This window comes from Diadema antillarum, unplaced genomic scaffold (assembly GCF_040938485.1).
Source record: "Diadema antillarum isolate AM-2024a unplaced genomic scaffold, OU_Dant_1.0 seq00001279_RagTag, whole genome shotgun sequence".
Lineage (NCBI taxonomy): Eukaryota > Metazoa > Echinodermata > Echinoidea > Diadematoida > Diadematidae > Diadema > Diadema antillarum.
This window is the reverse complement of record NW_027272059.1, coordinates 923,201-935,396: the sequence shown is the minus strand read 5'-3', so window position 1 is coordinate 935,396 and position 12,196 is coordinate 923,201. Positions and strand designations below refer to the sequence as shown.

Below are 12,196 nucleotides of genomic sequence, written 5' to 3'. Positions count from 1 at the left end.
AGAGTTGAGTGATAAGTAGTGTTGTTACAAGAATCACTATTTGACAAGATGATGGAAGTGCTAAGCCTAGGTGTGGCCAAGTTTATAAAGGATGTTTTCAATCTACTGTTATACAAGGATATGTTCCTTTCATGTGAGAAACTGCTGAAGTATCAGGGCTCAGGGAGTCAACCCATACACCATGCATGACTCATGGGCCTCTTTTCAAAACTGGTGTGAATCTGGAATATGTTGATGACCAGATTTCTTCAAGATAGGAGTCAGGTTAAGAAAATGATTATCAAAACTTAAAAAACAAAACAAATCCTCGCTTGTAGCCTCCTGTGGGTTTCTAGTCTGAATCATATTGATCAGCATCGAAAGGTGTAGTCTTCATACTCTACGCAAGCTTTTACTATTTCCACTGTAACTCATTGTAAAGGGTTGTGGTAGAAGTAAATGCTTTTCTCATTTTATTTAAAACTAAACATTTTAATATATGCCGCCAGAGGACAATCTTTGGAAATCATTAAACAGACAACTTAAGCAATATTGGTTTTTTTCCCCCTGCATGTATGACAAAAGAAACAGCATGGGTGTATCGCATTATACTGTAGATAAGGAATCAGTCTGCACAAAAAAAAAAAAAAAAAGGGTTCTGCAGTGAAGACTAACTATCCTTGTTTCACATTCACCCATTGAGGACGAGTCCAGAGTATACTCGGGCAAGTGTCTATGGGAAATGCATGTTGTAGCAAAATCGGCCTGTCCTCAATGGGTTAATATCCATGTCAATGCTGGGTTATGGTTCTCAGAGTTATGATAGGTCAGCTTAAATTTTTGCACATTTGCAAATTTTAATGGGATGCAAAGATTTAATCATTTGTACAAAAATATGGTAAGTTGCTAAATCTAAGTGTCTAATAGGGTGGAAATACCTAGGTATATTCAGCGTACATTGTCAGAAAGTCACATTTCATATCTAAAAAAAATAAAAGAGTTGTACTGTTTCTTATTACGTGATAACATGACCATTATGAAAATAAAAATGAATTGTGCACAACTTTTGCAGTATCTTTTTTTTTAATCTGACAGTTACTGTAAAACATAGTCACTTCCAAAATTGTTGGTTTGAGGTTCATATTTTGTTATTCTCTCATACAGCATAGAGAAAAACACAAGGACTGCTGATGAAAAAACAATTTTGCTTCCAAAATTCATTATTTTGTCACCATATATCAGTTAAAAAGTCATCTCTTGAAGTAATGTATTTTCTGTTTGAATTTCCTGTATGTATGTCATTTTGTAATGCGCAGTAGAGTATATTACCATTGTAGCTGCGCAATACAACTGTCCTTTATTATTATTTTTATTATTATTTATCTCTGACACAACAAATGCTTGCATTACATCTATACAACACATACTGTCTTCCTCATTAACTTCTCTTTGTTTTCATATTCAAGGCATGTTTCCCGAAAGCATTGACAAAGTTAAACATTATGTCCCAACTACTTTTTAAAAGGGGTACATAACATGAAATATACTGAAGCCTGTGGGGAGGTATGAAGAATAAGAGTAAAACTGCACTAAAATAGCAGGTTTTTAAGTAAAAGTGTTCTCTATGGACCTTCCACTCCAATGAGCAACATCAAACCACTTCCTTCACAGTTCCACATGAATACTATCTAAAGATTTAATTGATTTCAATGGCAGTTCTCACCACTTCATGTTTGACATTTAAACAGAAAAACACATTTTGTGTGAAATAGAGAAATGACAAAACCCTTCCAATATTGAACCACAAATGTGTGCAGTAAAAGCACCTGTAATGGAGGAGGGGGGGGGGGGGGAGGGGGGAGGAGGGAATGAGTCCAGAAAGATCTCTCGGCTAGATGCAGAGTGAATTGATTGTGACAAGACTGGCAAAATAAAGTCGTTGGACCTTGACATTTTGACACCGAGCCATTTGCTAGACATCTTAAACTTTAACTTGGCATCAATCAAGCAGTGATGAATCAATTCATGGCAGGAATCTAATTTTGACGCCATGACTACAGCATCTACTGTGGAACACCCCACCCCCACCAAAAATATATTTAAAAAAAAGAAAAACAGGTTCATGTGACAGGTGTGGCATTGATGTATAGGGAGTGATGATATCTTTGCCTTTGTTACAATTCTACATCAGTGCAAATTCTTTTTCCTTTTTAACAGGACTGACATATACACAGAAATGATGTTATTTGATGGGTGTTTTTTTTTCCTTCCTTGTGGGAACTTTTTTTTTCTGAAATCACTGCACTGAACAATTAAGCTGAGGTGTATATAAAGGTTGATTACTGCTGCAAGCTTCCTTTATTTTATCATAAAGATATGTATATGCTAAATGGGTTATGGATGTAGGCTAGCAGTGCATATTGATATATCAAGATATCCCTGTGGCATTTAGATATATGTCAGCCAAACTTGACAGAATCAATTAGATTATCTTAGAGCAAAAATTTGTCATCGTCGACAAATCCATGCTCTGAAATTCTGACGAGGGTTTGCAGAAAGGTACAGAAATATGATTACCAGCAAGTCACCGGAGAATCCTACCAGCTATTCTTGCTCTATATACTAGAAACTTATCCCATTTTAGGAATTTGTCTTTTCTTTTCATATGATTGAAAAATTTATTTATTGAATAACATCTCTTGCAGCCAGGAGGCTGAATTGCGGACATCTTACAAGGATCATCATGAATACATTCAAATATACGAACATAAATGGTTCCAAATCGTTTATAGCCCTCTGCCTCAAAATCAACAGCAACAGAATCTCAGAAAGTATTAACCAAAAGATTAAGTCTCCTGATTACACAAAAGAAGAAATAATGTCAAATTACGTCAGCTACAATCATGTGAAGATGAATAGATCAGGATGTAAGAAAGTACATCATCACTGATGATGAAATCATCCCCTGTGCTTTAAACCAGGTATCTGATTTGCTGCACTCAGAGTAGTGCAGCTTATTGCAAGTGTCTGGAAAGGAAAAAATCAAGCTGCCCACAGCTATGACATCACAATAGCATGCCACGCTTCCCCCCAGCCAGTGGAAAGCTCTCTATCAAGTCCTATTGTGCATTCTCTCGCCTCGATGAAACTGGGCAAAGTTATTTTGACAAAGGGTAGGACCCCTTTGCCGTGCCGACGTTGTCAGCGGCAATATCACCATCTTGATTTTGAGAAAGATGTCTCCTTGAGACATTGAATAACACTTCCCGTCTCCCAATCAATAGGACTCTACCTTCCTCACCCTCCTTCCTCGCTTTGTGCTCGCCTTTCCTCATTTCCCGCGGCGTGCCCCCAGCAGAATAAATATCAATTGGTCTGACAGTATTCCAAGGACAATTAATCAGGAATGATATGTTTGCTGCCAACTAATTAGTTCCTTTCGGTGAGTTTCTTTACATTTTGCTGTTTCAATCGCACACTCTCTAGAGCATATCAAGGAAAGGCTTGTACACAAATAAAGCTATGTCTATTTTTACAGTACTTGATAAACAAATTGACCAGTTTATTTTGATGATATACTTTAGAATGAGTCTTATTTCAAGTTAGTGTTGCTAGTTTACATGCATTGAGAAACAGAGGACCACCTCAAATTAATTACCTATAAGTCACTCGAGAATTTAAAGTTATGAATCTTTATCAGTTCACCCTATGATACCACTGAAGTCCATTGTTACACTTGGATGGGCAGTCTAATATGACTTTCTAAACATCCAAAACTTTGCTGAAATGATTTTCCTGGGCTATAAAAGATTAGGTTTGTAATGGGTTTATTATCAATAAGACTAAACTTGTTAATACTTGGTGATAAATCTTTGTTTACTTACATTTCTATGGCTCAAATCCAATCATGTAACAAGGTGCAACACAGCTGAGTTTGGAATCCCGTTTTTTTTTTTTGCTCAATTTTTCACTAATAAGTCAAATCCTAACAAGTACACGAAATGTTTGGACAACTGATGGTAAGTCTAAATATATACTGGGCAAAATATTGATTAATTGTCATCTAAGAATCGAAGTACACTCTTTACTTTGTTTTCATTATCACAGTGATATCAAAAAATTAACCAAAAAAAAAAAAAAGAAAAGAAAAGAACTGAAATTACATTTGTGAATGCAAGTTTTTGAGGAGAAATCTTCTATGACCAATCTTTTGGCACTCAAAGTGATTGCAATTTGCAAGAGAAACATACAACAACCTTCAAAATTTCTGGTTTGGTGTTTGCTGAATACACTGTAGGCCTACATAGTCTCCAGAATGTGTTTTGTGTATGTTTGTATGTATTCTCGGATCTTTATAATGTATCAGACTGTCCAGATTCACGAGGAATTAACCACACAGGACAAAGCTGAGTCAGTTTCATTCCATGAACTGTACCACCAGCACAGTTCATTCCATGAATTGTACCACCAGCACAGTTCATTCCATGAACTGTACCACCAGCACAGTTCATTCCATGAACTGTACCACCAGCACAGTTCATTCCATGAACTGTACCACCAGCACAGTTCATTCCATGAACTGTACCACCAGCACAGTTCATTCCATGAACTGTACCACCAGCACAGTTCATTCCATGAACTGTACCACCAGCACACTCTAAAAGGACTTCCATTATGGTTTGCACTTGGATCTTCCCTGACCTTCTGGCAAGACTGACCTACTTTTCCTCCCATTATGACACAGTACTTTACAGACTAGACTCGACGTCAGCAAGATGGCTGCATTCTCTACATGTACACACATACCAGAAGTCCTATATTGTCTCATACTGTGATTCTATTTCATCTTAAATGCATATCTCACTTTCGTAACTCCAACTTGGGAAGAGAATTCACTTTGTGAATGCATATGTCATGCTCAATATTGTTATATAGTGACATCAAAAATAATTTATTGGTTCTTTTTGCACACAAGTGAGGCAGAATTATCATAATACACAGAAATGAATTCCTGTAGAAAAAAGCACAAGGATGCAACACTTCAAATATGCAAAATGTTCTAATAAAATGACACACCCTCTTTGGCATCCAAGGGGCATGTCTCAAATTATGTAAAATGAGGATGGTTCTTCCATTTTAGGGGGGGGGGATCAGCAGCAGCTACATGAGGGACATATTTTATAATGCCATTGCACCCTCATCATCTCTTAAGGGCAAAAAATAAAAAATAAAAACAGTACAAGCAGGAAAACCCACTAAAAATCATATAAAAACAATAACAAGTATTCACATAATGTTAAATGAAGAGGCTTAAAGTTGTTTATCCTTTAATCAACAAAGAAGATACTTTGGAAAGTGAAATGACAGGACTGCTGTAATTCTCGATATCTCAAATATGGAAGTAAGACACAAATCCATTGAGTTGTCACGACAGACACCTGCAAAATCTTGCAAATGATAGATAGCTTTGAATCAAGTGTTGATAATCACGCTGCAAGATCCCAACAAACACGTCAGTGGGCACAGCATTCCAGAAAATTTGAACTCGCCACATCTTTTCCTTGGAAAGAGAAAGCAAACAGTGACTACGAATTCATTTACTTCAGCAATTTCTAAATTTAGAGCACTTGTGCACTAGTTTAAAAGCAGAAATGAATTAAGTCCGATGAAATGGTACAACAATAACACCCTTCTGGCACTCAGGTGAAGATATTGGCTTATTGCCAGAAGGTAAACATCATTAGCAAACTTTTGGAAACCTCGTTATATCAAACTGTCTCCGATTCCCTTAGCTTAGCTCTCCGTATATTCTTCAACATACAACTGCCTGACCAAAACACCGAGCAAGAGAAAGATAGAAAGAGAGAGAAAGAGACTGGGGGGGGGGGGGGGGGGAGAGAGGGAGGGAGGTCGGTCGGGATAGAGGAGGGATGTTGATTTGTCACATGATAGTACAACATACCGCCCGTCATGTGCAAACTTTGGAAGTGGTAAAATTAATATGCACCTTCCTGGACCACAGGAACCATTAACAAATGCCTTCTCCTATGAAGTCCCTAATTCCAGATCAAGACAAAATCATACTCTGTCTTAGGTGTGACCTCTCATACCTTCTTGCGTCGGCATCACTGATCAGGGAGTAAAGATGGTTTGTGGTTGAAATTTGAAGCAGTGTGAATGTTTGCCTTCACTATGATGGCTCCATGACATTTGTTCCTGCAACAATTGCTGCCATGAAATTTCTGCATGCAAACCTAAACATACCCACAAATATAACCCTAACCCAAACCCTAATCCTCACATTAAACTACACCTAAAGCCCTATCACAACCCTAACCCTAATCCTACGTTCTTGGAGAAACAAAGACCTGAGCAACTGTTGCAGGAACCAAAGTCATGTCACCCACTATGACAGATCTTACAAATTTAGGAGAGAATACAGAATCTATTGGTAAACACTGATAGTAGATATAACTGTTGACGTTTCACTCCTATTCAGAAGATATGAATGAAATATGAACTAGAAAATGATTTTATGTCCTCCATGAATAGTACTGGATCCATAGATATGACTTTAGGAGAGAAAGAGGGGAAGAAAGGAGGACCAAAAAGATGATTTTATACATACCCAAAACAGAACCTGTGCTTGAAGCTGGTACCCCATCCCCTGGAGGGGGAGGAAGGGGTAGACTGCTGGTGCCCTGGGCTGTAGTGAACGCGAGGCGAGTCCGTGGGTTTCATTGCCTGGCCTGGGTAACTGGAGCAGTCCAACAAGAAAAAAGAAGGATGTAGGCACGGAGACCCGAAGATGGTGCAGCTCTCTTTGGCACCAGAGTCGACCCAAGAGGGTTGCAGCCCTGCCCAGCTGGTGCTAGGGGGACCCCAGTCCTTCACCCCCTGCTGGTAGTCTAGACAAATTTGGGAGGATGACGCACTGATGTGTCACTTCTCTGCTGCTGACGAGTCGTGCCGGCGGGACAGAAAGTGCACTCGATGGTGGCGGATGCTGCGACACATCTTGGTGATCAACGTGACGCTTCCCACGCTGAGCCACTGACTACCCTCGTCAATTTGCCAGTCATGGAGCACTCCCTCGCTTGACACCTGGATGAGTGGGTCGGAAGAGTGTCACGAGAGAGGGAGAGGAAAAAAAGTGAAAATCTATGTGTGAGACAGATGACTGGGTGCAATCCAATTGAGAGCTGCTTCATACATGTGCTAAACACAAAATACACAGTTACATTGCACATTCTATGATACGTCATGGGTCATGGTTCATTCACTTGGGCATATCTTGTCACACTTCATATATCACTGAGTCTTTGACTGGTTAAGACTTGGGAAGTTCTGTCAAATTAAAAGATGTGACATACAGGTACTGAAAACAAACCAACATCAAATCTTGTGTCCTGTTTTTAATTGAGGTCTTGATTGATTGGACAGGTAGTGATGGATATAATACACAATGTATGGTGCACATTGATAATGCTTTACCTGTATATACATGTATGTCTCCACATTGTGTTGATGACCAATTTGATTCACACATTTCAAAATCTTATTTACATCAGCTTTTTTTGCTACACTTATTTGCATCACATACACTTTAATTCTGATAAGACCATTGGGTAATATTAACACTTAGTAATTTAAACCCAATTGTCTGATGAAACAGAGCGGAAAGATGACCAAATGGCTTACTTTCGTTGAAAGTCAAGTACAGGTACTTTTGAAAAGTGTATTTTTTAAATTCAAGAAAAAAAAAGAATCTTCTACTTTCCTTGTTACAGATGATGGGGAATACAATGTAACTTATATCCTAAAAATCATCTTTACTTCTCTTAATATCAGATGTACAACTGTATTTCAGGAACATTTAACAACTACAATAAAGTGCTATCAAACCACTGTGATAACAGGGCCCCCATATACTGTTTTCAATAAATGGTAGTCAAAAAACAGGAAAATCACATGATGCCTTGTGGGGGAAAGTCATCATCACAAACAATGCAGACACAGACCTCAAAATAGGTTGAAAAAACATTTTCTTCTCCGGATGTTTCTAAGTGAACCTCATTTTACACAGCTAATGATCAATAAAACGAACATTGCACCTGTAGGCATGAGGTAATGTTTGCACAATGCAGTTATAAATGAATTCCCAACATTCCTTCTCAGCAGTATAGCCACGAGGTTCTCTCCTGCTTTAACTCAATTCAGTATGAAACATTGACATAGACTCCATCACATTACTTTTATAGCAATCATGAAATTTCCATGCTGCGAGCCTACTAGCTTTGAAGCAAAGTTTGAGAGATCAACAGTGTGGCTGCCAAGTGGCCTCAAGAGAATAAATCTATTCCATTATGTTGAGAATGTAATTGATGCAATTATAACTGTACTAACTCATAGATGTATGACAGATTCATACTGGTAAACTAGATTTTTAAAACTCTTGAACTGTGGGTGTTATAGTGTATATTCGATGTCCAACATAATCACTTGGGTTCATACTGCTCAGTTTATGAACCTTACTTCATAATCATAAGTGTAATGAGGATACTTTTTTTAAAGAGATTCCTGATCAGGGACTGCTGATCAACAGATAACCATTGCTGCTGATGGATCATTTTCTCATATAAGGTGTCGATATATGTCTTGACATTAACTTTGATGCCTCACAGGGATTAATTACTGGCAATATATTCCACCAATAATGATCTTTCAGGGGAAATACAATTGATAGGCTTATGCTATCGGGTGAAAATGCTTGTAAAACACTCCTTAGGGTAGGATCATGCGGCCTCGATATTCATCACTCACGTAGAACTGTTTCATTTGCCCAATATCAGTTTCAGAAATTGAGAAGAATCACAAGAGCCTGATATGAAATCCTGTCAGGAGAAGCTTTTTTGACTTTGCCAGCAGCTAAACACCTCACACAGTTACTCCTACGCACACGTCAAAGTGCCTGGAGAAAATTCCTCTCCAATTTCAGTGAAGTTAACACACAACTGCTAAAGTGGAAATGACTAATAAGCTCTCTGTTGCTAATTTAGATAATCTTAAGTAGCATTGAACTGCTGTCGTGATTATCAGCTCATCATGATTTTAACTTGCCTCCCGTCCCCATCGGCCCATGCTTACTAGTAGAAAGAGTCATGACAGTAAACTTTGCAATGTCTGACCTTTACCTTTCACACCACAATAAAAAACTCACAATGTTGCCCAAAGAAATTTATGAGTTACAAAATGAGAAGTGCAAAAGATTACTGAATATTGTGGTCTTTTTGCAAACCACACTAGATGTCAGATTGATTTATCCCTCATAGGAATTGACCCCCTAAAAACAAAGGATTATGAAAAAATGGCTCTGTAGGGCTTTCAGATGAATCCCATTTACAACTAGAGGAGCACTCGGAGAGAGTAGACCTCTGCCAAGCAGCCATGATTAAAATATCACCATTTTGTGGGCAGTGTCTGCAACACATCAACACATTCAGTGAAAAAGTAATCGATTGTTGAGTTATTCGGAGGTGAAGCATATTTTATGTCCTTTATGACTCCTATGACCTTTGGCCTGTAATGTCACGACTCCAAATTTTATAATTTCTTTCTTTCTTCATGATAAACACATCCTGCAAATTTGCTGACCTATAACCTTTGACCTCATGACCCCAAATTAAAATATTTCTCTCTTACTTCATTATGAACATTATGCAAGTTTAGTGAAAATCTGATTATCTGTTGAGTTATTGGGAGACTTAAGAGTCTTTTATGTACTTTATGACCCCTATGACCTTTGACCTTTGACTTCATGTTGCCTACATTGAATAGTTTATTGCTTGTTTCATTATGAACACACCTTACAAGTTTGGTAAATATCTGATCATTTGTTCTTGAGTTATTGGGAGATTTGACCTCATGATCTCCTAATTATTTTTTTTCTTTTGTACATCATCATAAACACAGCCTGCAAGTTTGGTGAAAATTTGATCATTCGTTCCTGAGTAATTGGGAAATTAATCATATTATATCCTTAAATGATCCCTTTGACCTTGGACCTCATGACCCCCAGATTTTATAATTTCTTTCGTACTTCATTATCAACAAACCCTGCAAGTTTAGTGTAAATTTTTTCATCTATTCTTAAGTTATCTTGTGCACAAACAAACAGAAAGACATACAGACAGACAAACATATGGAACTGAAAACATAACCCCTGTCAGCTGTAGGTTTTTACTGGCGGAGGTAAATATCTAACAGAGGAGACAAAATATAAACCGGGGAGGGGTGGATACTGCAAATACAATAGCCAGACAAACAGACAGACAGACAGGTAGATAGGTTGGCAGATACATAGGTAGATAGAGAGATAGATCAACAGATAGATAGATAAATAGGTAGATAGGTAGATAGTGATAGATAAGTAGATAAATTAACCTCACTTCTTTGACACACAAGTTATTTTGCTACCTCATAGTCATAATAAAATTGCTACAAGAAATTTTGTAACACAAGCTTACCCATTACATGCACAGTTTTACTGTTGTATAAGCTGTTATTTTCACGAGGGTTTTATTTTTGCGAATTTCGCAAATCACAGTTGGATCGTGAATTTAACAACACGCGAAAAAGTCGCCAGACGCTAGAGTAATAGTACATTTAAATTGGCGTAGGTGTCAATTCGCGAAAACAAAAGTCTGTGACCTCCCCATTCACGAAAATATCTGTACGCGAAAATAATAGCGTATACAGTACCTGAACATAGATGACTGGTGATCCATAAATAAAACACGAGCAATATAATAAAAGGAGGCATATAAGACAGGTAACCATGACCCTGGCCTGTCCGATTGCTAACACTTGTTATGTGTAGTTCCACAGCAGCTAATTGCCATCATGTTCCTAAATGTTTAATGGAAGGATACATTACTCACACTGGCTGCTTTCAGACTACAGCTTGGGTGATTCTAATCACTCTCTCCTGTTCTGTACATCAAAGTTTACTAATGAGGTACTCCAATGATAAAACAAAACAAAACCAGAAAAAAATGAAAACAGTGAAAGGCAAGCAACAGGCAATGGAAGATGTTAGTGTAGATTTGACAAAACATACACTAAAGGTATTTCTAAGAGAATTAATAAATAACTTTTTATACTGCCTTCAAAGTGATTATAGTGCGACTTATTGTACAACCAGAAAAATTTGCGGCACGAAACTTTTGCAAATTGGAGTCGACGGCCTCTTTCGCAGCACGACAGTTTTGCAACTGCCATGTGCATGTAATGCATTGTGTAGACAAAGACTTATATATGCATTTTATTTTTGCAGATCTTGGATTTTCTCAAAATTCCTGAAAGTTTCATGCACACAAAAATTTCTGGCTTTACAGTATCTATGGCTGGACTCTTATTGCACACAAATATCAAATCATTACTCTTCTTGCATTTGAGTGAATGAATCAAGTTCTTATGTCTTCGAAGATTAGTAAAAACATAAGGTCTTTTGCATGATATATAGTATCGCTCCATAAGTTTGAGACAAACAAGAACTTTAGAATCACTACTCCTGAAATTGCAAATCAATGTTTAGATCAACCAAAACACTATTAAACAGGGAGATGTGAATTTCTTTTCTCTAAATTTGCCAAAGCCATCTTTGGCAATCCAAAATTGCTGACATTGCTGCTGATGATACTGCGTAAACATAGATTAACTTTTTATCATAATTTTTCCCCAAAATACTTCTTCTGTCCATAAATATAGTTCTATTGATAAGTCTCATGATGTGACTGTTTCTTATGAGAGAGCTATATCCTGTCATTTGGCAACTGGAAACCAAAAGTTATCCCATCACTATAAAATCATTATAGTGCCCCTAGTGGTGGTGTACGGCAGCCACAGACAGAATCTGTGTATGATAAGCACTCCCCTGAATTTCCTATTCAAAATAACCATGATCATAACCAACAAGTTACAAAGTTTCAAATTTGATTCAAAGTGATTTGTGTCTTTTCACAGTGGAAACATGCAACAACAATTCTGAGTATATCCGCTAACTACCTGGTGGATGACAAAAGAACTGAAAGAAAGTAGCAATAACTACATAACTGACAGGTAAAGACTTAAAGGACAAGTTCACCCTCATAAACATAAGGATTGAGAGAATGTAGCAATATTAGGAGAACACGTCATTGAAAGTTTGAGGAAAATC

General features: G+C 37.6%; 1 protein-coding gene across 3 annotated transcripts in view; it reads right to left on the bottom strand.

The window, feature by feature from the left end:
* LOC139745602 (protein dispatched homolog 1-like) overlaps positions 1–12,196 on the bottom strand; it is a 111,608-nt gene that overhangs the window by 52,789 nt on the left and 46,623 nt on the right. For all 3 annotated transcript variants that reach the window (XM_071655996.1, XM_071655994.1, XM_071655997.1), the window contains one exon: positions 6,608–7,083. In XM_071655996.1, the coding sequence (XP_071512097.1) occupies positions 6,608–6,720 (113 nt within the window). In that variant the 5' untranslated portion in view covers positions 6,721–7,083. The remainder of the gene's footprint in view (positions 1–6,607; positions 7,084–12,196) is intronic.